Source organism: Trifolium pratense, linkage group LG2 (assembly GCF_020283565.1).
Source record: "Trifolium pratense cultivar HEN17-A07 linkage group LG2, ARS_RC_1.1, whole genome shotgun sequence".
Taxonomy (NCBI): domain Eukaryota; kingdom Viridiplantae; phylum Streptophyta; class Magnoliopsida; order Fabales; family Fabaceae; genus Trifolium; species Trifolium pratense.
The window spans coordinates 31,630,511-31,653,810 of NC_060060.1; the positions used below are offsets into that span (position 1 = coordinate 31,630,511).

Below are 23,300 nucleotides of genomic sequence, written 5' to 3' on the forward strand. Positions count from 1 at the left end.
GAAACCCTAACTGTTCAAAGAAGAAGAAGAAGAAGAAGAAGAAGAAGAAATGCATCGGCGGAATAGGATAAACAGTTTACCGGACGAAATTCTTTGCCATATCCTCACTTTCCTCACTCCCAAAGAAGCGGCTGCAACAACCATTTTGTCGAAAAGATGGATTGGTCTCTGGAACTTTGTTCACTTCACCAACATCCAAATCGATAACATCAGATCTAATAAAAAATTCAACCAATCTGTGTTCTCCCTTTTACACTTTCATGTATCCGCCGGTGATAATATCGACAGTTTCCATCTTGAAATTCGATATGGTACTCCTCATCTTGCTTACAAGCGCAGTTTCCCACATGTTGTTAAATGGATTAACCTTGTTGTTGAATGTAATTTGAAGCATCTTCATATCGATCACAAGATCGATGAACAAGATACTTACGATGTTGAACAAGAGGCTTATTTACCCAAATTGCCTCGTAGTATTCTCACTTGTAGAACCCTTGTAAGTCTCAATCTTCGTCGGTTTAGTGTCGAGGGTTATTCTGTTTCTTCCATTGAATTTGGATTTCCCTCACTCAAAACACTTTATTTTGATGATATTCACTTCGGTAATGGTCGACATTTTGTTTTGCTTTTATCTGGATGTCCAATTCTTGAGGATCTACAATTAGTGAATAGTTGTCGAGGTATAAGTTTTCGGGTAGATCCTGAATCTATTCAGATGTTTCAAAACATAAGCTTACACAAATTGACTAGAGCAGATATTAGAGAGAGTTACTGGTCCCATTTTCCACTGAAAGCACTTTCAACTGCTAAGTCTTTGTACTTAGATACATTGAAGTTGTATTGGGAAGACCGGGTAAATGTTGAAGACCATGAGGTTTGTTTTATTATAAATATGAGATGATATGATGCATATTACACTATGAAGCACGGACACAAACATGGACACTGACACGTTGACAAGATAAAATGACATAATTAAGTGTAATCATAAGTGTCGATGTCGTGTCGGTGTCCGACACTGACACATGTCTGACACAGGACATAATAGGAGTGCCCGTGCTTTATAGATATTACGTCACCAACACTGACACAAGTGATTGCATAAAATATTTTTTGCTGGTAGTTTTGCCATGATTTTGATAGTTTGTCTTTCTATATAAAATTTATCAGGTGCAGCGCATTTACTTTGAAATTCCTATATTTCATAATTTGACCCAATTGAAGCTCCACAATAGTTGGGGTTTGGTGATAAAGATGCTCTATCACTGCCCTAAGCTTCAAAGTCTTGAACTTTCTAAGGTTGGTAAGTTTAAAAATGGTATTTGATTTATCTTTTCTCAACGCACCTTTATGTTTTGTTTTAATTTTTGTGTACTGTTAATAGGAGATAGGGTGGCAATATAGAAATGATGTTCAAGAAATTTCGGTGGAAGAACAAGAATTAGTTCCACAATGCCTTTCATCATGCCTTAGAACTTGCACTATTCGGAACATGGGAGGCGTACAGAGTGACTTTATGTTAGCAACATTTATCTTGAAGAATGCAGCAATTTTACAAACCATGGAAATCTGGAGCGAGTGGAATCAAGAAAAAACTGAATTAGAAGGAAAATTGTCCCCGTGCCCGAAGGCCTCTGCAACGTGCCAACTTTTGGTGTATTGATAGCATATAGACCATGTAAGTTAGGTAGAGTATTGTCCCCATCCTGCTTGTCGTTTCTTTAGCTTCAACCATGCAAGTGCTGGATTTGGTGGTTAGAACTTTGAGCTATTATGAGGTCATGACTTTGTCTCGTTTCACAGGTTTAGGAAAAATTATCTTTAAATGATTAAGTTAGTACTTGTCTACTTGTTTATGACTTCAATTAGATCAATGGTTATTATATTTCCTGGGCACTTGTATGCTAAATTCAGATTTGTTGCACAAGGCACCTGTATGCTAATTTCAGATTTTTAATTAGCCTTTATTTTTCAGCTTAAATTTTGTTCATGTGGATTGCTGATTTTGGTACATATTTGGCTCTAATATTTTTCTCAATTTCAATGCTATTAAAAATGTGGTGGCATGTTAATTTTCTGCTGACACACTGATCAACCTGCAAATGGTTGTCTTCTGATTGAAGAATCAGAAAATGTGAGATATAGGACAATGTTATACTTACATGTCCCTAAATCTAATTGTCAATTTTAATGGATAATAGGCCTATAACTGACACTTGAAATACATGTCTGTTTTCACCACTGAAGAGTGTCGTGTTGAATGATATAAAAAGGATCTAGTATGCTATTTTTGGGTTGTAGGGAGTAGGGACAATGATTAGAAATATATCTTGCTATTTCACAACTGTTTATTTGTCAGCATAAACTGCATTGCTTTGATTCTCATTGCAGGGTTGTCCATTGAATTGTTCTTCCAAATAGTGTTTGTTGTCACACATGTGAATTAAATCCTTTAACTTGGTGGAGTGGCTACTCTGTTTTCCACTTCTGCATTCATTTTTATGTCTTAGTTCTCTTTAGATGTGTCTAATTTACAAGCTTTATCTTTCTGGTAATAAGGACTTAATTATGGCATTACCTAATGAAAACAATAGAATAATTTGATGGATTAATAGTGAGAATGGATTCTTTCCCCTTTTTTATGTCTAGTGGTAGCACCACGTTATTATTAGCAAATGATCCCACTCCCAGACTGACGCACATATCATGCAATCAACATGATCCTCTTCTCTATTTTTCATTTACTCTTTGGAGTTATTACAATGTGGTTATTTTAATTATTGGAGATGAAAATAATATGTACTCAAGTTCATTATAAAGAAATAATGTATTGAAAGGGGTTCAATTTAGATTGGAACGAGTATTGTAATTTCATGTTAATAATTAAAAAGTGGAAGGAAATAGTGGATACTTCATCTGGTTTGAGTTAAGGTGAAAGGAGTTAAGGAGTGAAGGTTTAGGATTGACAAGTTGAAAAAATTAATACCAACAACTAGTGAAGAGCAACACCTGGAATCTCTCAAGGAGTTGCTCGTTGGGTTTTCTTTACAATCGAATATCCTTGAAGGTGGCGTTGCGTGGCACGTTAAATCCTGTTATAATGTGTTGTTACAATATCGCCACACTGATGCTTTGGTTGGCGATCATTATTATGAAGATTACCAACGAAGTCGGCGCCTAATCATAGAGGTATTTTGCTTACAGCGGATAGCTTGTAAGCTAACTTTTAGCTTATAGCGAATAAGTTAGTTGATTGAATTTGTAGTGTTTGGTAAAATTAGCGGTTGAACTAACTTATAAGTATGAAATGACATGAAAAATATATGTTTAATTAATATTTAAAGTAAGATGATAGGAGTAAAATTGGAAGAAAAAGTTATAAGTTATAAGCTATAAGCTACTTGAAATAGTGTTTAAAAAATAAGTGATAATCTCTTTTTTAAAAACTGTTACCAAACAGAGCTTTTAACAAGTTAAAAACTATAAGCTAGCTTATTGGACTTCCCAAAACGGAGTCTTAAACTCAAATCAATGCCTTTGGGGCCAATTATAAGCCCATAATATATATATACATGAGACTCTATAAGCTCAAAACTTTAATACGCTGCTAAACTAAGAAGGAGACATGCGGCTGTAAAAAAAAAATCAAGATCAGAGCAGCATCAACGATGGATATGATCAGCAGTTTACCGGATGCAATTCTGTGCCGGATTCTCTGTTTTGTCTCCACCAAAGAAGCAGTTACAACAAGCATTTTGTCGAAGAGATGGGTTAATCTGTGGCACCATGTTCCCAATCTCAACTTCCCAGACACTATTGTTGATACCATTGAATCCAGTCGCCTTTTTAACAATTTTGTATACTCTGTTTTAGTCTCTCGAGAAGCTGCAGGTTCCAATGTCATCGACGGTTTCAGCCTCGATATTATGATGACCCTTATTATGCCTTTAAATTAGGGTTTCCCAATATCATCAAATGGATCAACCTTGTTGTTCAACGCAAACTCAAGTATCTTCATCTCCATATAGGTTTGTGGGATATTAATTGGCCCAAATTGCCTGTTAGCATCTTCACATGTAGAACACTTGTAAGTCTCAACCTTCATGGGTTTCGTGTCGAGGGTTTTTCTTTTTCTTCGAATGGATTTCAATTTCCCTCACTCAAAACTCTTCATTTGAGATTCGTTAAGTTTTCAGAAGTTCGAGATTTTATGTTGCTTTTAACTGGATGTCCAATTCTTGAGGATTTGAAAGCTTCTCATATATACTTCTTTTGTGCGGAAGATTCTGTTACTGTTCAAGAGTTTAAGAGATTAACCTTACCTAAATTGATTAGAGCTGATGTGAGTCAATGTTGGTGTTCGTGTTATATGGCGAAAGCACTTTCTACTTCGGTGTCTCTCTGCATAGAAACATCCTGGTTGTTGTGCACAAAAGACTACAGAGTTTACAAGGTTTGTTTTATTATGGATATCATGCTCATGCATGCTATCTCAATCTATATATGTAGCGCACACATTTCATATTCAAGACATGCGCCGACATATGCATTCTATTTTTCTCACATTATTACTACTCTTGACGTGTAGTAGTGCTTCGTAGATCTCAATCTATGTATATAGCGCGCACATTTCATATTGAAGACGTGTGGTGTTTGACTGTGTTTAACACGCCGACATATGCATTCTATTTTTCTCACATTATTATTACTCTTGGGCTGGCGTGTAGTAGTACTTCATATATCTCAATCGAATATAATACACTGACTGAATGAGATCATACACAGTTTCCATCTCGATATTCAATACGGTAATTCTCATCTTGCTTATAATTTAGGGTTTCTCAATCTCACCAAATGGATCAACCTTATTGTTCAGCGAAAACTTAAATATCTTCATTTGAATCTCCATGTGCCACTTCCTTATTATTTTGTTGGTTTTCCATATCACCCAAAATTGCCTGTTAGTATCTTCACCTGTAGAACACTTGTAACTCTTAATCTCCGTTGGTTTCGTGTCGGGGGTTTTTCTTTTTCTTCAAATGGATTTCAATTTCCCTCGCTCAAAACCCTTCATTTGGAATCTGTTAAATTCACCCAAGTTCGAGATTTTATGTTGTTTATAGCTGGATGTCCAATTCTTGAGGATATAAAAATATCTTACATGAATTTCCTCCTCTCCAGGAAGATTCTGTTACCCTTCAAGAGTTTAAGAGATTAAGTTTACCCAAATTGACAAGAGCTGAATTTTCTGAATTTCATTGTCACTGTTTTCCGGTGAATGCACTTTCTATTGCCAACTTGCCAAGCATCTGTGCATACATACATTGAAGGTTCTTAATATAGTCAACTATTTGTACACAGCAATCCCCAGATTGTATAAGGTCCGTTTGATATGCATGCTATGCTACCTCAATTAAAAAAAATTGTGATTCATTTTGGAATTTTGTCCTCATTTAATAGTGTATCTTTCTACATTATTATTTAGGTTAATCAGCTGCAGCGCCCTTATGATGTGGTTCCTATCTTTCATAATTTGACTCACTTGGAACTCCACAATAGATGGGATTTGGTAGTACAAGTGCTCCACCAATGTCCTAAGCTTCAAAATCTCACACTTTATGAGGTTTGTTTTGTTTAAGAATCATATTTGTTTTATGTTTTCTGAACACCGCTTAATGTTTTTCTTTATGTCATATGTACAATTAATAGGGGGTATCCGACTACTCAATGCGCTATGAAGAAGGTCATCAAGAAAATTGGGTGGAACCAGAGTTTGTTCTGCAGTGCCTTTTATCATCCCTTAGAACTTTTACTATTCGGGACTTTTCAGACCTACAAAGTGATCTTTTGTTGGAGCAATATATTTTGAAGAATGCAAGAATTTTACAAACCATGACAATCCGGTGCAAGACTAAGCAGCCTGAAATGATGAGAACGCTATCCATGTGCCCGATGGCCTCCGCAAATGTCTTGCTGATACACGACACTGAATGACCTACAACATCATGCTTCATAAAATCTTCCCCAGGCTGCCGAATGACCTACAAACGGTTGTCACTGAGTTCTGATTGAAGAAAGAATTATAAAATGTGACATATGAGGCAATGCTTACTTACACGTCCCTAGTTGGCAACGGGTAATAGGACTTGGGAAATGCATGCTATCATTTATGTGCTGTAATGTTTAGTTTCTTTAGATTTTTCTAGTTTACAATATCCACACCTTGATTTATCTTTCTAGTAATAAAGACTTTATAGTTTATGGTATTACCTAATGCTAATATATACGTTGTTCTCACTCAATGATTAATGCCCCCCCCGTACACTGTTAAATGATGGAGAGTAGAGAGTAGTGCTGAAAAATATGTAATATTTTTTAATTTTGCATGCAGATTTGGGCCTCTGAAAAGAGTTGAGTTGGTCTTGGTAGTTACTTGAAAGGTGAAAGACAGGTTGTTGAGGATTTGACATTGAAGCATAATTAAGAACTATTTTAGATATTTTTGTCAAAATCTTAAGGCAATATACTACATATTTTATATGAGCTCAACTGCAGCACTGATCAGAATGCCTAATTTCATGGACTTCTAGTGTTATGCCAATATTTTGATTTTATGGCTACAGTTGATGACATGATTTGTATTTTATTTTCTTAAGAGGGTTTGAGATACTAAAAAAGCAATACATATCTTGAACCAATTTCCTTTGACTCAGAGAGAGATCTAGTAACTCCAATTTTTAGAATGAAAATATCTTAATATACTCAAGAAAATTCTTGTTAACTTTTTTTTTTAATGAAGAAAATTCAATTTAAAGTCAAATTTGCTTGCGGGAATTATATCGTAAGAAAATCTTATTATTTTTGTGGTAAGGAGAAATTCTTATCTTTCGATTAGGCATACCTTATGCCTTTTATTGTTAATATTTTATTTTTTGATGAAAACTTATTGTTAACCTTTCTTATTTTTATAGTATTTTTCTTAGTTTTGTTTGCATTATCATTTATTATTTTTTGTTTCTATTTTTATGTTTATTATTCTTCTTTGATGTTCTTTTTTTATTTGTAAATTTTTCGGCAAAAAATATGCAAAATTACATTTAAGTGTAAAAAATTTGAAATATTATTAAAATTATTGAGAACAAATTAAATAATTTGATTGTAGTTACTTTTAATATATATTGTTAGTAGCACCTATCTTATCAACTATTGGATGATTTTTTAAAAATCATCAAATCGAAAAAGAAACGAATTAGGTACCAAATAACGAGTAAAAGGAAACGGATAAATTTAAAATGAAAATCAGATTTCTATATAAAAAAATAAAATAAAAATCAGATTTAATAATATGATACGGGTTTGTTGTGAGTATTGGGCCAAATCTGAAAAATTTTCATAAGATCCATTTAGGGTTAAAAATAGGATTAGCAATTAGGGTTAAAAATAAAAACAAAAAGATTAGCAAATTCTCAACATTCCCAGGAAAACTGTTCCGGTTGCCCAAAGATTTTAACAAATTTGAAGGAGAAATGCAGACAGCAGAAGCATCGACGGTGGATATAATAAGCAGTTTACCGGAAGCGATTCTGTGCCACATCCTGTCTTTTGCCACCACCAAAGAAGCAGTTGCAACAAGCGTTTTGTCCAAAAGATGGATTCATCTCTGGAACCATGTTAACAATCTCAACTTCCCAGACATCAAGGTCTATTCCGATAGATGCTCTCTTTCTTTTAACGAGTTTGTATACTCCCTTTTATTTGATCGAGAAGCCGTCGGTTACAATGTCATCAACAGTTTCAGCCTCGACATTCAATACCATTATGCTGATCTTGCTCGTCGTTTAGGGTTACATAATATCACCAAATGGATCAACCTTGCTGTTAAAAGCAAACTCAAGTATCTTCGTCTCCGTCTAAGCACGTATGACCTTGATTATTATATTGATGTGCGTTACGGTTACGCCAAATTGCCGGTTAGCATTTTCACATGTAGAACACTTGTAAGTCTTGACCTCCGTTGTTTCAGTTTCGAGGGTTTTACTTTTACTGGATTTTCATCATTTCCATCACTCAAAGTCCTTCGTTTGGAATATTTTAAGTTCTCAAAATTTCGAGATTTTTTGTTGTTTATAGCTGGATGTCCAATTCTTGAGGTTCTACAAATATATCGGACGGAATTCCTTCCTCTTGAGGAAGATTCTCTTACCCTTAAAGAGTTTAAGATATTAAGTTTACCCAAATTGACTAGAGCAGATTTATATGGATTTCGTAGTCAATGTTTTCCGGTGAATGCACTTTCTACTGCCAAGTATTTGTGCATAGATACATTGAAGGTCCACAGATGGTATAAGGTCAGTTTGATAATTGTGAATACGAAGCATGCTACCTAAATTAAATACAATACATGCATTAATGGAAAACAAAAGAAATATGTGATTCATCTGAATTTCTATGTATATATAATTCAGGTTAATCGGATGCAGCACCCTTATGACGTCGTTCCTATCTTTCATAATTTGACTCACTTGGAGCTCCACAATAGATGGGATTTGGTAGTACAAGTGCTCCACCAATGTCCTAAGCTTCAAAATCTCACACTTTATAAGGTTTGTTTTGTTTAAGAATCATATTTATTTTATGTTTTCTTAACACACCTTTATGCTTTTCTTTATTTCACAACATGTACGATTAATAGGGATTTCGGTTGTCAATGTAGTATGGTTATGAAGATGGTGATTATCAAGAAAATTGGGTGGAACCAGAATTTGTTCCGCAGTGCCTTTTATCATCCCTTAGAAATTTTACTATTCATCACGACCTTTCAGATCTACAAAGAGAGCTTATGTTGGAGCAATATATTTTGAAGAATGCAAGAATTTTACAAACCATGACAATTCGGTGCATGACTAAGCAGCCTAAAACGGAGAGAACACTATCCATGTGCCCGGTGGCCTCCGCAACATGTCAAATTACATTTGATTGCCTCCGCAAGTGTCTTTAATAAAGGGCTGTTGTGATATTTTTGTTATATTTATTTATTTTTACAAAAAGGAACTTGTGTTTATTAACATTTTTTGAGAGTGCATTTGATCTGCTAAAGAATAAGGGACCGGACAGCGGTCTTATTGTGTTTTATTTTAAAACAGTTACCGGTACTGGACAAACTGGTGTCTAATGGACGGGACAAAAACTGAAATTTTTGTCCCCCATATAACCACGGGACAACTTTTTGTCTTTTGCACAAGTTGTCTAAAATATCAAATTAACCTTTTGTCAAATAGTTTGAAGCTCGATTCGTGAATCAAATGAGCTGAACTTGAGTTAAAAATTAAGTTCATTAAATAAATGAGCTGAACATAAACTATATATAGTTCGACTCGCTTTACTCATGAACTAGCTCGATTATATACGTAATTTTTTCAAATCATTTTACCCGTACACATCAATGAACTTTCAGTTCCCTATGTACGGCTATTACCCACTATCCCTTTACCAAATCTTTATAATTGTGAAATTTTGTTGGTTTTTGCTTTGTTACTTGTATCGGTTTATGTCGGTTTAAATTTTGTAAGTGTTTATCCATTATACATTTGGGATGAGTTCTATTTTAATTTAATTTTTTTTTTTAATATTTTCTTTTTCTTCTTTTAAAAAAATAGTTTAAAAGGTTAAAGATGAAATTTTGACAAAAAAAATTGACTTTAAAATCATGCGATTTAACTTAACAAGTTGAACCTAATGAGCCAAATCAAACTGTTCGTGAACTTTAAACGAACCAAACTTGAGCTGAAAAAAGAGTTTGTGTGGAACTTGAACCAATTTTTTTAGCTGAACTGAGTTCGACTCAGCTCAACTCGTTTCGAGTCGGAGGCAATTCTTATTCACACGTCCCTAGTTGTCGATGGCAACGGGTAATAGGACAGTAAGATGCTGGATTTATATTTCTAGTAATAAAGACTTATTAGTTTATGGTAGTATTACCTAATCCTAATATATACGTTGTTCTCCATATAATGTTAAATGATGGAGAGTAGAGAGGGCTGAAAAGTGTCTCATAAATCATAGCTCAAATGACAAAAATGCCAAAAATTATTAAGTTGAACGTCGTGATCCGGGTTCGAACTCGGGATCTCACAATTATATGTGAGTTTAATTTTAGTGAATTACCACTTCATCACTAAAATGAAAAATCTCAATACTCGGGCATTACAAGCGTGTCTCGTGTTTTGTTTCATTTTCTAGTACAAATTTATCTTCACTAGCTTGTTGTTTTAAAATACTAACACAGTGTTATGATTTACAATATGGACTAAAATATGCATTGGTTTTTAGTTGTTGTAGTACTTGTTAACAATTCCAATCGGATTGTGAACCAATTTAATTTGACTTGGAGAGATTGTTTGAGTTATGATAGAGCAATACTTGTTAACAATATATTACAATAAGATGTTGTAGTGCTTTACTTAATTAAATGAAATGTTCTGATGGGGCAGTACAATCTGGTTTAACTTCTGAGAGATGATCATTTTGTGAATATTTTTTTCTACCTTTTCTCATTATATGAGGAGTTGCTTAGTGGTTGTTGCAAGTTATGTTATAGTATTATCTTTGATTTTTACTAAATGTGACTTTGATATGATGTTTTATTTACATATGTTTTTCTTTTCACAGTTTTGAACTTTGCTCTTTAGGTCCCAAGTTGCTACTAGGTAACCTAAAAATACATTTTTGCCCTTAAATCTAGGGTGTGTTTGTTTCATGGATGCAAAATATATTCCCAGGATTAGTTTTCCTTGAAATATAATTATGGAAACTTTTTTTACCGAGGTTTAGACTATTTTTATTTTTATTTTTTTGACGAAAGAAAATTGAATGCATTTCATTCATAATAATAAGTTCAATACAAGGTGGACAATAATTAAACACTTGGGGACTAGCAATAAAGCGAGTTGCCTGAGTTAATTCATGAGCCACTCGATTAATTTGTCTCCGAACGTAACTGATCGTACATTTCTGATTCAAAACCAGTAACCTCCTATACTCATCTATAATATTGCCAACCTCGGTATCATTCATTCTTTTACTATTAAGTCCATGCACCACTTGTAGGCAATCAGTCTCTATTTGAACCCTTTCATTGTGAGTATTGTGAATCCATCGTAGTACTTCTAATACTCCCATTGCTTCTGCTTCTGCAATGCTCGGTGTGCCCTCAAGTTTCTTTGCAAAAGCTTGCACAAAATGACCGTTATTATCTCTGATACACGCCTTGACACAATAGTTGTTGTCTTCCACATAACAAGTTGTATCTACATTGCATTTGAAGGATCCCGGAGTTGGTTTAAGCCATTTTTGTATCTTTGTTACAGTGCTAATAACACCAGCATCTCTGTTGCGTTGTTGTTGTGCTAGTTGTCAATCTTGTAATGTTTATTGTGATATTCTAATCACTTCAAAGATTGTTGGCAGCTTTTCATTCCAGCATTTTTTATTTCTCCTCCACCATTGCTATTTTTGACATGGTACTGTTATCAAAAGTTTCAATCATCTCAAAAACCATAGGGGCAAATCTTGCTGCGTTCAATATAGGATTGTGCACCAGCGGCCATAATTTTGTATTCATCCATACCTCTTTCGCAGCCATACAACCAAAGAAACAGTGTCATTCATTTTCCTCGTTTGTGTCACAACAAGGACATATATATGTTGTTGCATTGCACTCCCTTTACAACCAACCTTCCACGTACCGACAAACATCCTCTGAGTACTCGCCACAAAAATATTTTTTTCTTATTAGGAACTTATTGTAACTTCCATAGTCGTTGCCAGTTACCTTCCACCTTAAGGTGGCTATTGTCTATAATAACTTCCATAAGATGGTAATATGCTGAGCGTACTGAATATAGTCCGTTCCTATTCAAGTTCCATATCGGAACATCATGACCTTGGATTAAGCTCAATGGTAATTTGAGTATTTCAGAGTTGTCACGTGCATTAAAAGTTTGGTAGATTACCTCGCGGTTCCATATGCCAGTGCTATGATCAGTAAGATCTGATACCTTCATGTTTTCCTTTCCTTCTACCATCGTGGTAGTTATGTATGGTTTACTATTCCGAAGCCACGGATCTCTCCATACATCGATATTCATACCATTTCCCACCCGCCATCGTAATCTACGTCTGACAATTACCCAAGAAACTTGGATACTACGCCATACATAGCTTGGGTTATGACCCAATTTTGCATCAAGAAATCCCTCTTTTGGATAGTATTTAGCTTTGAAGACTCTAGATAAAATAGTATCATGGTTGGTTAGTAATTTTCAACCTTGCTTCCCTAGCATCGCCAAATTGAAGCCATACAGATGTCGGAACCCCATTCCTCCATATTCTTTTCTCATAGCTAATTTCTCCCAGCGTAACCAGTTAATTCCCCTTCCGAACGACTTATTCGATCCCCACCAAAATGAGTTAATCATTTTTTCCAATTCATCACCTAATGATTCCGGCAAGAGGATGGAACTCATACAATATGCAGGTATTTCTTGTGCAACAAATTTTACTAGTACTTCTCTGCCGGCCTTCGATAGATGTTTACCTGACCAATTTTGAATTTTCTTCCACATTCTGTCCTTAAAGTAACCAAACAATGCCTTTTTATTGCGCCATATCATGGATGACATATCGAGATATCTACCTGTTCCCATAACTTCAGTTACCCTAAGGATCTCAGAAACATTTCCTTTGATGTCACTAGGAGTGTTCCTGCTGAAGTATACCTCAGATTTAGAGTAATTTATTGCTTGTCCCAATGCTTTCTCATACTTATTTAGAATCCTTTTCATGCAATGAGTTTCTCTAATGTCTGCCCTGAAAAAAAGAACACAGTCATCTGCGAAAAGTAGGTGTGAGAGGCTAGGAACTCCTCTACATGCTTTTACTCCATGAATATCGCCTTTGCTTTCATATTTTTTAATAAGTGAGGTAAGACCTTCTGCATAAAGAATAAGACTATTTTTATTTTAACTCATTCTTTTTAATAGTAATTTTTGCATATTGATAAAATGTTTACTTTTTCTAATTAATTAATAAATTCTTATGTAAGAAAATAAATTAAATGTGTAGGAAGTTTTTTTTTTTCCCTTCATGCAAACGATATGCCCATGGTTATGTAATGGGGTTAGTGGGTTTGGTGGGGTAACATAGTCTTTTACGCATAAAAATTGGTTATGAGAATAAAAGTTTCCCACCATCATCATCACTTGGGAATAAAACTCCTTTCTTCATGGGAACTTTTTTTCCTAGGTATAATTTGGTCCAAAAAATCAAGTTAAGGCTCTTGGATTAGCTTATTTTTAAGTTTATATAAATAGCTCATGCAATATAAATTATATTTTATGATATTTTATAAGGTAAGAAATACTCCTCCTCCGGTACATTTTAAGTGTCATTTTACTATAAAGCCCCCAAAACAAGGTAGCAAATTGTTGTATTTCTTTTTCCAATTTTTTTTAATGATTATTAATTATGTTAAATAAAATAAAATATAAATCTTAAAAATTATAAAAGTTAGTTTTTTCTTTCTCTCCTTCTTATAATCTCTGTATAAGCTCAAAACTTTTGCACGTTGCGCAGAAACACGAAGAAGAAGAAGGAGAAATGCGGCGGTTGAAAAATTCAACAGCGGCAGCATCAACGGTGGATACGATAAGCAGTTTACCGGACGCGATTCTGTGCCATATTCTCTATTTCCTCACCACCAAAGAAGCAGTTGCAACAAGCATTTTATCCAAAAGATGGATTCATCTCTGGCACCATGTTCACAATCTCAACTTCCCTGACATCAAAGTTGAAACCGTTAGATCCAGTGTTCTTTTCAACGAGTTTGTATACTCCGTTTTACTCTCTCGAGAAATAATCGCCGGTTACAATGTCATGAACAGTTTCACTCTCGACATTCGATACGATAACCCTCATCTTGCTTTTGATTTAGGGTTTCCCAATATCAGGAAATGGATCAATGTTGCTGTTCAACGCAAACTCGAGCATCTTTGTATTCGTTTAGATGTTGATAATCTTGATGATAATGGTCTTGATTATGATGCTGATTACCCTAACTTGCCTGTTAGCATTTTCACCTGTAGAACACTTGTAAGTCTCGACCTCTGTTGGTTCCGTGTCAAGGGTTTCTCGTTTTCTGGATTTCAATTTCCCTCACTCAAAACCCTTAACTTGAAATGGGTTAACTTTTCTAAAGTTCGAGATTTTATGTTGTTTATAGCTGGATGTCCAATTCTTGAGGATCTACACATATCTCAAATGGATTTCTTTCTTGAGAAAGATTCTCTTACCCTTCAACTTCAAGAATTTAAGAGATTAAGTTTACCCAAATTGAAAAGAGCAGAATTTGTTCAATTTGGTTGTCAATGTTTTCCGGTGAATGCACTTTCTACCGTCGAGTATCTGTGCATAAATACATTGAAGGTCCGTTTGATTGTGAATACGATGCATGAGCATGCTGCTACCACTTGGGTTGGTCTGGGGGTATTGGCTTGGGACTTGGGAGTGTGCTCCTCTTAAAGTTTCGGGTTCGATTCTCTTTAGTGCCAATTTGGGTGGGCTAAGTTAGTTTCTTCAAAAAAAAATAAAAAATCAATACATTAATGGAAAACACAAGAAAAATTGTGATTCATTTTGGAATTTTGTCCTCATTTAATAGTGTTTCTTTCTACATTATTTAGGTTAATCAGCTGCAGCGCCCTTATGATGTCGTTACTATCTTTCATAATTTGACTGACTTGCTGCTCCATTACCACAATAGATGGGATTTGGTGCTCCATCAATGTCCTAAGCTTCAAAATCTCCAACTTAGTAAGGTTTGTTCTGTTTAAGAATCATAGTTGTTTTATGTTTTCTTAATACGCCTTTGTGTTTTTACCTTTATTTCATATGTACGATTAATAGGGTTTATGCGACCCAATGTGGTGTGAAAAAGGTCAAGAAAATTGGGTGGAACCAGAATTTGTTCCGCAGTGCCTTTTATCATCCCTTAGAAGTTGTACTATTCACGACTTTTCTGACCTACAAAGTGAGCTTATGTTGGAGCAATATATTTTGAAGAATGCAATAATTTTACAAACCATGACAATCTGGTGCAAGACTGAGCAGCCTGAAATGGAGAGTAAACTATCCATATGCCCGATGGCCTCCGAAACATGTGAACTTTCACTTTGTTGCTAACATATAGATCGTGTAAGTAGTAGTTTCTCTATCCTCTGTCTGCCTTTTGATAGCATATAATCTTTTGATAGTCTCATTAAAAAGAAATTATGTATATCTAAATGATCTTTTTGAAGATTTGGTTTGGGTTACATAGGTTACTAGGAAGTTAAGTTGCACATGGATGTATTAGGAATTATAAAGGGTAGTTTTTTTTTTTTGACAAAAATTATAAAGGGTAGTTTTAACAGACAGGAAAAAGGTGCTTAAAATCTACTGCTCTGCAAAATGTAGTAATATTGATAACCAAGGTTGTTAAATAAAGGTTTGTGACTGTGATCTTGGTCACACCATCAAGGTTTGTGATGTTTCCGTGACTGCAACATGTTTGTGGCCGCATCAACCACATTTTACTGCGATTGTTTGCAATAACAAGGATTGTGACACAACAATTTAAAACCTTGTTAAGAATCAATGAAGCTTTCACCTTTTAAGCACTTTCAAATTAGATAAAAATGGAAAGAGCGATTGAGTGAAGGTTAAGAGAAGTGTCTTCAAGAGAATAAAGGGTTGGAAACTTGTATTTACTAACACTTTTTTAGTACCCTACCCTGTTTTGATCTCTTACATAAGCTTTCACCTTTTAAGCACTTTCAAATTAGATAAAAATGGAAAGAGCGATTGAGTGAAGGTTAAGAGAAGTGTCTTCAAGAGAATAAAGGGTTGGAAACTTGTATTTACTAACACTTTTTTAGTACCCTACCCTGTTTTGATCTCTTACATAAGTAAAATTATTAACCAAGCATTCATTCATTTCTTCCTGCAGGCCATATTCATAATTTTATAGTAAGAAGCATTTCTGGGTTTTGCTATTTGGCTCTTATCACTCAAGGTAGTATAACACTATGAAGGAGTCATTCCCAGCCATATTCTCTCTATCGAGGCAGAAGAATTCTACGGTATCTGAACTTAGATGCATTGTGGATATGGATTGGGTGCAATCAACACCATGACTGCATGCAGACAATGAGGTTGAGACTGTTCAAATTTTAGGGTCTGATTTTTTTGCCGGATGGCTCCGATCCATTGATTGCAGCTTGACTATATACACCCTAGACTGCAATCAATCGATTTCCATGCTTTGTAAATGGGATTGGACAGCTTTGGCGTAAGATACAAAGTGGGGGACAACTAGACTAAAACTTTGTGAGAATAATGATTGTGGTGGTGGTGGTGGTGGTAGTGCTAAACATTGTTGTGTGTACACAACTTAAATGTCATTTTATTTTATTTCTTAAGTACAATTCAATTGGTAATTGTAAGGATATTGATATGCATGTCTGAGTTCGAATTGAAAATTCTTCACCTCTTTATATTTGTTCTTTGTTATGGTTATTTATGAGAATGCCTAGTCAACAATGGTGTTGAGATAAGCTTTAGAGTAGTAAGTATGAAGAACGTTATCCCTAACTTAATGACAATGTGCGTATTTATAGAAGAGTGTGATGGGAGTAATGGGCGAGGTAGTTGGGAGAGTGACAGAGAGAATGTAGGGGAAAGTTGAGATAATGGGGGATGAAATAGTCTTGTGTGCTTCTATTATCTGCCTAAGGTGTGGCTTAGTCCATCCTCATCTGGCGGGATGATTAACTAGGCATATTGAGCCTTTTGACTTATGGGGCGGGTCGATTCCAAAATAGAAATTGGGGAAAATTTCTCATTCCACCCACTCACTTTCTCACCTACCCCCTGAGTTTAGAAATCATTAATTAGTAGTTACTTTACTATGCCAATGGATTTTGCTAATATTGTGGTAGCTGAATACCAAAAAAAAAAAATTGTGGTAGCTGGCCTCTCGTAGTAGTTTGGCAAGTTTAATTTTTTATTGCACTCTTCGATTTGTTGCCATTGTTTGGGTTAATTTCATGCTCCAAGCTTTAAAGCACTCTTCGATTTTATTTTATATATTTATTATTTTATTCCAGTTGATCTCAAGGTTATAGTTCTTTGTGATTTGCAGTATATTCTTTGTTGAAGAAAAGAAAGAAATCTACAACTTTGGACAATGGATTTGCCTACCAAAATGCATGTTTGCTATGGCATCTTCGTTCAACTGTTAGATTTAACTTTTGTGTGTTTTGTATATTTATTTCTTTTTTTGACGCATTGTATATTTTTTTGTATATTTATTTCTTAGACTATGGTGTCATGGGTACATGAAAGAGGGCTCTATTTTCTTTGTGTGATGATTTTGTTAAGATCTTTCTTTATTGTAATATATCAGGATTTGTGTCACGCGTTTGTTTTGCCTCTTTACATACAAGTAAATATGTGATGGAGGAACTTAGAATTCAAATGGCTAGCTTTCAGCCTTGATCATATTCAATAAATGAAGGTAGCATTTCATTTCCAGAAGAAATGCATCAAGTAGGTTTTCACCTTTTCATTAGAACTTATACAAAAAGAAATTAACTACAGAATTTATACAGAAATAAAGCATAGCATAAGGTCCAGCTTGTTTACAAAGATATGGACCACACAGAAAGTATGAAACCAAAAGACAACTTGACTAAAGGCTGAGTACATGCCCACACATAGACATAGGGGAAGTAGGAAAAAGGAATCAGAGTCATGACAGTAAGAGTTTGCTGCCGTTTTGAATTGTCGAACAGCTCTAGATTATTGATTTGTTACATAAGATGACACAAGTTTATATTTTGCTCACAAACAAGCATGTAAACAAACAAATCTCTCCCTCCCGCGCTCGATAGGTGCTTTACCATTCATGACTAAAGGACCCGGCGTGTAAACATGTTAAATGAAATTAGTTAAATCACAGGTTGGCATTTTTGGATTTGAAAAGTAGTGACTGAAGTTGTAACCTAGTATTAGCAGCTGCAGCAATAGATTCTTCATCTCGTTTTTCTTTGCAAACAACAACTGCGGCAATGTAAGCTTTTCTTGCTTCTTCTATTTTCTGGCATTCCACCTCATCCATATTATCCTGTTAAACCAGAGATGTTTAATTGAAAAGGTCAGCATCCAGGGATTAGATAGTTCTGCACACTTAACACAATTCTGTTCTTAGATATACATTGATACCAATTAATTAGGCAAGAACAATCTCATATTATGCCATTCACCGATGCATGTCTTACCCACATACCCTTTCCTATGAGAAAAATAAGATATAGGAAATATGACGAGAATCTATAAATGCTAAATTGCTGAAATTCAATGCATGCATGCACAAGTGGAAGCCATGGATGTTGGTAAACAAACAAACTATTCATGCCTCTTGAACCAGGAAGGTCATCATCACAGTGGTGGGTTGAAACTGTCACACCACTCACCATATAATATATAGCATGTGTGCAAGTATATGTTGTGTATATTGATTAGGAAAATGTTAACAAACTCACAATATCAGGTGCATGATTGAATACATAAGGCTTTGTGTCATAGTCATCGGAGTACTTAGCAGTGTCGGTTTTTGCTAAGCCTTCAAGCAGCAATGTGAATGATGAAATATCTGTTTGCACAGAATCTAGCTCTTCTTGGAGTTTCTCCACTTTCTTGTTGGATGTCATCAATTCCCAGTGTATCTTTTCAAGGGCAGCTTGCTTATCTGCAAGCTTAATCTGTGGAAAAAGAGACCAGTAAATGCATACGAAGAAAACATTCTAAACATTCCCTTAAATGAAATGACCATTTTATTCCCCCTTTTCTATCCACTGAACCTAAAATAGGACAACACATGATCAAAATTTTCAACTATATTCAAAGTTTCTAAGACAAACGTCAATCTTGAGAAGAATCAAAACACATGTCTAAATAGAATAGAACTGAGAATCATAGAATCAAGCTTTCAACAACAATCAGAAGCCATGCATGCCATGTTCCAGGGGTGTGTGAAGGGTATGTACTAAGTGAAAAAGTTTTAATGTATCACCAATTCTTAGAGACGGACTGTGCTTAACTATAAATGAATTTGCAACTCCTTGTGCTAAATTATTAATGAAAAAACATAATGAGATTAGTACCTTAGCATCAGATAGTTGTTGTTGAGTATACTTTAGTGAACCGTCTTTTTCTGAAACCTGGTGTTTCATTTCATCGAGTTTTGCACTAGCAGCATTCATCTGGTCTCTCAAGTTTTCTGCTGACTTTAAAAGTTCTTCTTTCTCCCTTAATTTCAGTTGAAGTTCCTCCATCTTTTCCTTCAATGTAGCTAACTCTTCTGCGTCCTTCTCTGATGCAAAAGCTCTTCCAGAAAACATAGAAAAGCTATCATCAGCATCAGAATTATTGTTGCCATTTTTTGCTTGTTCTTTTGCTCCTTCATCCCTTATCTTTGTATCAGGAATGGATTGAGCAACATTCCTGCCTTTTGAATCTACTGCCTAACAGAGTACATAAATGAATCAGTATGGTGTTCACAACAAAGAAATATCAGTCATAAAGCTCTGTGCACAGCAAATTTATAAAACAATAACAAAAATCAATCATTTGTCGTGAACACATATCTTTACAAGAGAAATCATTCATTTGAAAGGATAGTTTTAGATTTCTGTACGAACAGGATCAACAAAATAAATATAAAAAATAATAAAACAAAAACAATGAGAATGAGAATGGTTACAAATATAGTCTAATTTGTAAAATACTAAAATCATAATTGAACATTTTTAGTTCAGAACAGATCACAGGGTACTAGGGCTACATGGTACAAACAATATACAGTTAGTGAAATAAACATTCAGTGAAGTTTCTATTGTAACTTGTAAGCCAATTATTACTATGTCATTTAGAGTAGAAACTAGGAATAACAAAATCATACCTCTCCCAAGTCTAGAGCCATACCAGAGTCTTGAAATATTATGTTATATTGTTATATTAAGTAGAATGTAGAAACCAGGAATAACAAATTCTTACATCACCAGAGTCTAAGGGTCATACTAATAGTAATAGGCCTAGCAATGTTTCACTTGTGCTATCAAATATTGAGAAATCACATTATAAACACACAAAGAAATGTGGTATGCAGTCTCGACCACCGAGGAGAAGAATACAATTCCGAAACTAAATGAAGAAGCACTTATAGGGAGGCTGCATAACTGTTGTGCTGCCGTGGCCAAATAGAGATTTGTCTCGTGGAGAATTCAAATGGACCAAACCTATAGCCTATAGGAATACATACCTATTATTTTTATGTTCTTTGGGATAAAAGAGGGCCTATGCCCAAAAAAGAGAAACTACGAATGAACTAAGCTAAATGAGGAGTAGTAACTCCATTTACATCATCAGGTAACTCATTCTAATTTGAATAGGACACACATCATAAATAATTAGATCCATGTTTCCACAACAACAAAGATGCCAAACCATCAGCACGCGTATTTGCTTCCCGAAATGTGTGGCTTATAGCAATCTCCAAAATCCAAATCTCTTTGCATCAGATGACATGTTTTCTGCACTAATCTCCGCCCATTCACATTCACACTTCCTAATATTTTCACTTTAAATAAAAGTGAGAAAATTTATATTCAAACATAGTTTAATCAAGTGATAAAGTATGCAAAAGGTTATATAATACAAGAGGCAAACAATATAATGTGAAAACAGGATAGTCAACAGTGCTTCGATATCTTATGGACTGCCATTCATGAACACAGTCAAAATAGTTAAAAAATGAAAATCATATAACACGAGCATACAAATATCAGAATCACAGACATAATAGAAAACAAACAAAATATGAGTCACATAATTGTAAACTTGGGGCCCGTTTGGATTAGCTTATTTTTGAGCTTATGCATACAACTTATGCAATATAAATTAGGTTTTATGTTATTTTATAAGTTCACACTAGTGAAAATTATATTTTTATAAGCTATTTTATCATAAAATACCTTGACAAACTTATAATAATACATGAAAATTGCATAAGCTAAAAAAATAAGCTAATCCAAACGGGCCCTTGGACCTGTTTGGATTGACTTATTTAAGCTTATCTCCTGGCATGGGAGCAATTATGAAAACAACTTGACATTTTTCATAAGCTTTTTTTAGCTTATTTTTCGTAAGTTCTTCAAGATAGCTTATGAAAACAGCTTATAACATATACAAAAATAATTTAAGTTTTGCTATAGAAATAGCTTATTTTATGCAATAAGCTTAAAATAAGCTGTTTATCCAAACAGGTTGACTCTTACCTTTTTAAACAACGATTCTCTTGCAGGTGTCTTAGTGTAAATGATGGAACCACGACGAGTAAACGACGAACGAGTAGCTTTACTATCCTAAAATGAAAATGATAAATTAAACATCCGAGTTAATTAACAAAGTTCATAATTGAAATGAAAGATTAAAACTTTATTTAGTTTAATTAGTTAATAGCATTGAGTAACAGTGAGGGTTGTTACTTACAATGAGGGATTGAACAAGAGGGACAATTTGAACGAGATCGTTGAAGAGGTCACGATTCAAATTGGAATTAGGTGCAGATGAAGCAGCAGCAGTGGAAAGCCATGAATCTGAATCATCAGCTAAGTTCGAATGCTGCATTTTTGCTGTTTATCACTGTAGAAGGAAGAAGACTATGGTTGAGAGAGAGAGACTTGGGAGAGACTACACAGTTTACAAACGGCTCATTTGGTTTCGATTTGCAGGTAAAGTTTGAGAGAGACTTCAATTCTCACATCAAATGACTAACCTACCCTCTCAACCTCCTCCTCTTTTTAAAAATAAACCGAAAAGTTAGTAGAATAAAATTAAAATATTAGGCAAATTTAGCTGATATGAGTATAAAATGACATAAAAATATGTGGTTAGTGGATAGTTATTATAATTTTAAAAAAATAAAAATAATAAAGATAAATATGAAATAAAATGTAAAATACTATAAGCTATAAACTCATTCACTACTTGAAATAGCATCTCAAAAAATGTTGCATGCTAATTAGATAAGTTTGTTACCAAACACGTTCATTTTTATCAAACAAGCTTAAAAGCTAGTCCAATAAGCTATAAGCTAGCTTATTGAACTTACCAAACACACCTTAAATTGGACAAGAATCCCTTAACTTATTTATTGGTTTTATATTCGTCATTTAACTAATTAACGTTATAAATTGGTCTTTTAAATTTAATTATGTTTGTGATATTGATGATTTTCGTTAGTTTTTCTAAAAAAACATTAACTTTGCTTTTTGTTATCCCTTATATGTATGTGTAAATGATTTATTTATGAGTAATATTGTTATACGTGTTAGTGAATATGATTATGAGTTTAGACATATTTCTTAGATTGAGAATAAATACACTATCAACCTGATAAAAAAGAAGTGTTCTCGTAGAAAATGACTATTGACATTTTTTTCCTTTTCAACATACCACATTTAGTGTGTTACTTGACAACATCAGTAGCCACATAAGCAAAGTTATCGTGTGTATTTAACATTTTAAGAATGTAAAAAAATTGTCTTTCTAATATCATGCCATGTATGATTTGATACATGTGATTACATTCGACAATTTCCCTTTTCTCAAAGGGTCATGCTAAACCGTGACTCTCGAGCAATGGTTAAGAAAATAAAATGCAAAAGTTTTAAATTTCAAGGTATTCAACACACTATTTTTGTTTTCTTAACCATTATTCATTGCCACAGAGTCACTGTTTAGCATTTTACTTTCTCAAATCAAATTTTAACCAGTGTCCGTTGTGTATTAATGTTTCATAGACCTCACTTGAATATTAACGCACGGTGGTATCAAGAAGATGATGATGACCGGTGGATGGAACCAATAATTGTTCCACATTGCTTTTCATCATACCTTAGAACTTGCATTATTAAGGACACCTTTTCACACAAACGAAGTGACCATAAGATGGCAAAATATATTTTGGAAAATGCAAATTTTTTACAAACGTTGACACTCTGCAGCCAAAGGGATAAACCTGAAGTAGAAAGAAAGTTGTCTCAATGCCATAAGGCCTCTCCAGCATGTCAAATTTTAGTTACTGATAACATATGTAAGTAGTAGTTTCTCTTTCCTACTTGTCACTTCATTAGTTTCTACCA

At 34.4% G+C, this 23,300-nt stretch overlaps 4 protein-coding genes and 1 pseudogene across 6 annotated transcripts; 4 read left to right on the forward strand and 1 right to left on the reverse strand.

Annotated features, from left to right (window-relative positions):
* LOC123910432 (F-box/FBD/LRR-repeat protein At5g56420-like) lies at positions 1-1,981 on the forward strand. Its single transcript, XM_045961529.1, has 3 exons — positions 1-874; positions 1,171-1,299; positions 1,385-1,981. The coding sequence occupies exons 1-3, from the start codon at positions 50-52 to the stop codon at positions 1,661-1,663; spliced, it is 1,233 nt and encodes a 410-aa protein (XP_045817485.1). The 5' UTR covers positions 1-49; the 3' UTR covers positions 1,664-1,981.
* Positions 1,982-3,662: 1,681 nt separating this feature from the next.
* On the forward strand, positions 3,663-6,357 carry LOC123910433 (annotated as a pseudogene).
* Positions 6,358-7,526: 1,169 nt separating this feature from the next.
* On the forward strand, positions 7,527-8,998 carry LOC123904552 (F-box/FBD/LRR-repeat protein At4g00160-like). The gene is made up of 3 exons (XM_045954201.1): positions 7,527-8,348; positions 8,466-8,603; positions 8,714-8,998. The coding sequence occupies exons 1-3, from the start codon at positions 7,527-7,529 to the stop codon at positions 8,996-8,998; spliced, it is 1,245 nt and encodes a 414-aa protein (XP_045810157.1).
* A 4,610-nt stretch (positions 8,999-13,608) lies between these two features.
* On the forward strand, positions 13,609-17,389 carry LOC123910434 (FBD-associated F-box protein At4g10400-like). 3 transcript variants are annotated; one of them, XM_045961532.1, is made up of 4 exons: positions 13,609-14,481; positions 14,739-14,873; positions 14,962-15,249; positions 17,237-17,389. In XM_045961532.1, exons 1-3 carry the CDS (start codon positions 13,657-13,659, stop codon positions 15,235-15,237), a joined length of 1,236 nt encoding a protein of 411 aa, XP_045817488.1. In that variant the 5' UTR covers positions 13,609-13,656; the 3' UTR covers positions 15,238-15,249; positions 17,237-17,389. The 3 variants fall into 3 exon arrangements, with proteins under 3 accessions (XP_045817488.1, XP_045817487.1, XP_045817489.1); XM_045961531.1 differs by lacking the exon at positions 17,237-17,389 and adding an exon at positions 16,043-16,643; XM_045961533.1 differs by lacking the exon at positions 17,237-17,389 and adding an exon at positions 16,043-16,643 and having other exon boundaries at positions 13,609-14,148.
* A 223-nt stretch (positions 17,390-17,612) lies between these two features.
* Positions 17,613-21,933, reverse strand: LOC123910435 (protein MICROTUBULE BINDING PROTEIN 2C-like). Its single transcript, XM_045961534.1, has 5 exons — positions 21,646-21,933; positions 21,432-21,518; positions 19,260-19,619; positions 18,639-18,857; positions 17,613-18,220 (listed from the first exon to the last, which is right to left on the reverse strand). Exons 1-5 carry the CDS (start codon positions 21,781-21,783, stop codon positions 18,050-18,052), a joined length of 975 nt encoding a protein of 324 aa, XP_045817490.1. The 5' UTR covers positions 21,784-21,933; the 3' UTR covers positions 17,613-18,049.
* Between the last annotated feature and the right edge of the window lie 1,367 nt (positions 21,934-23,300).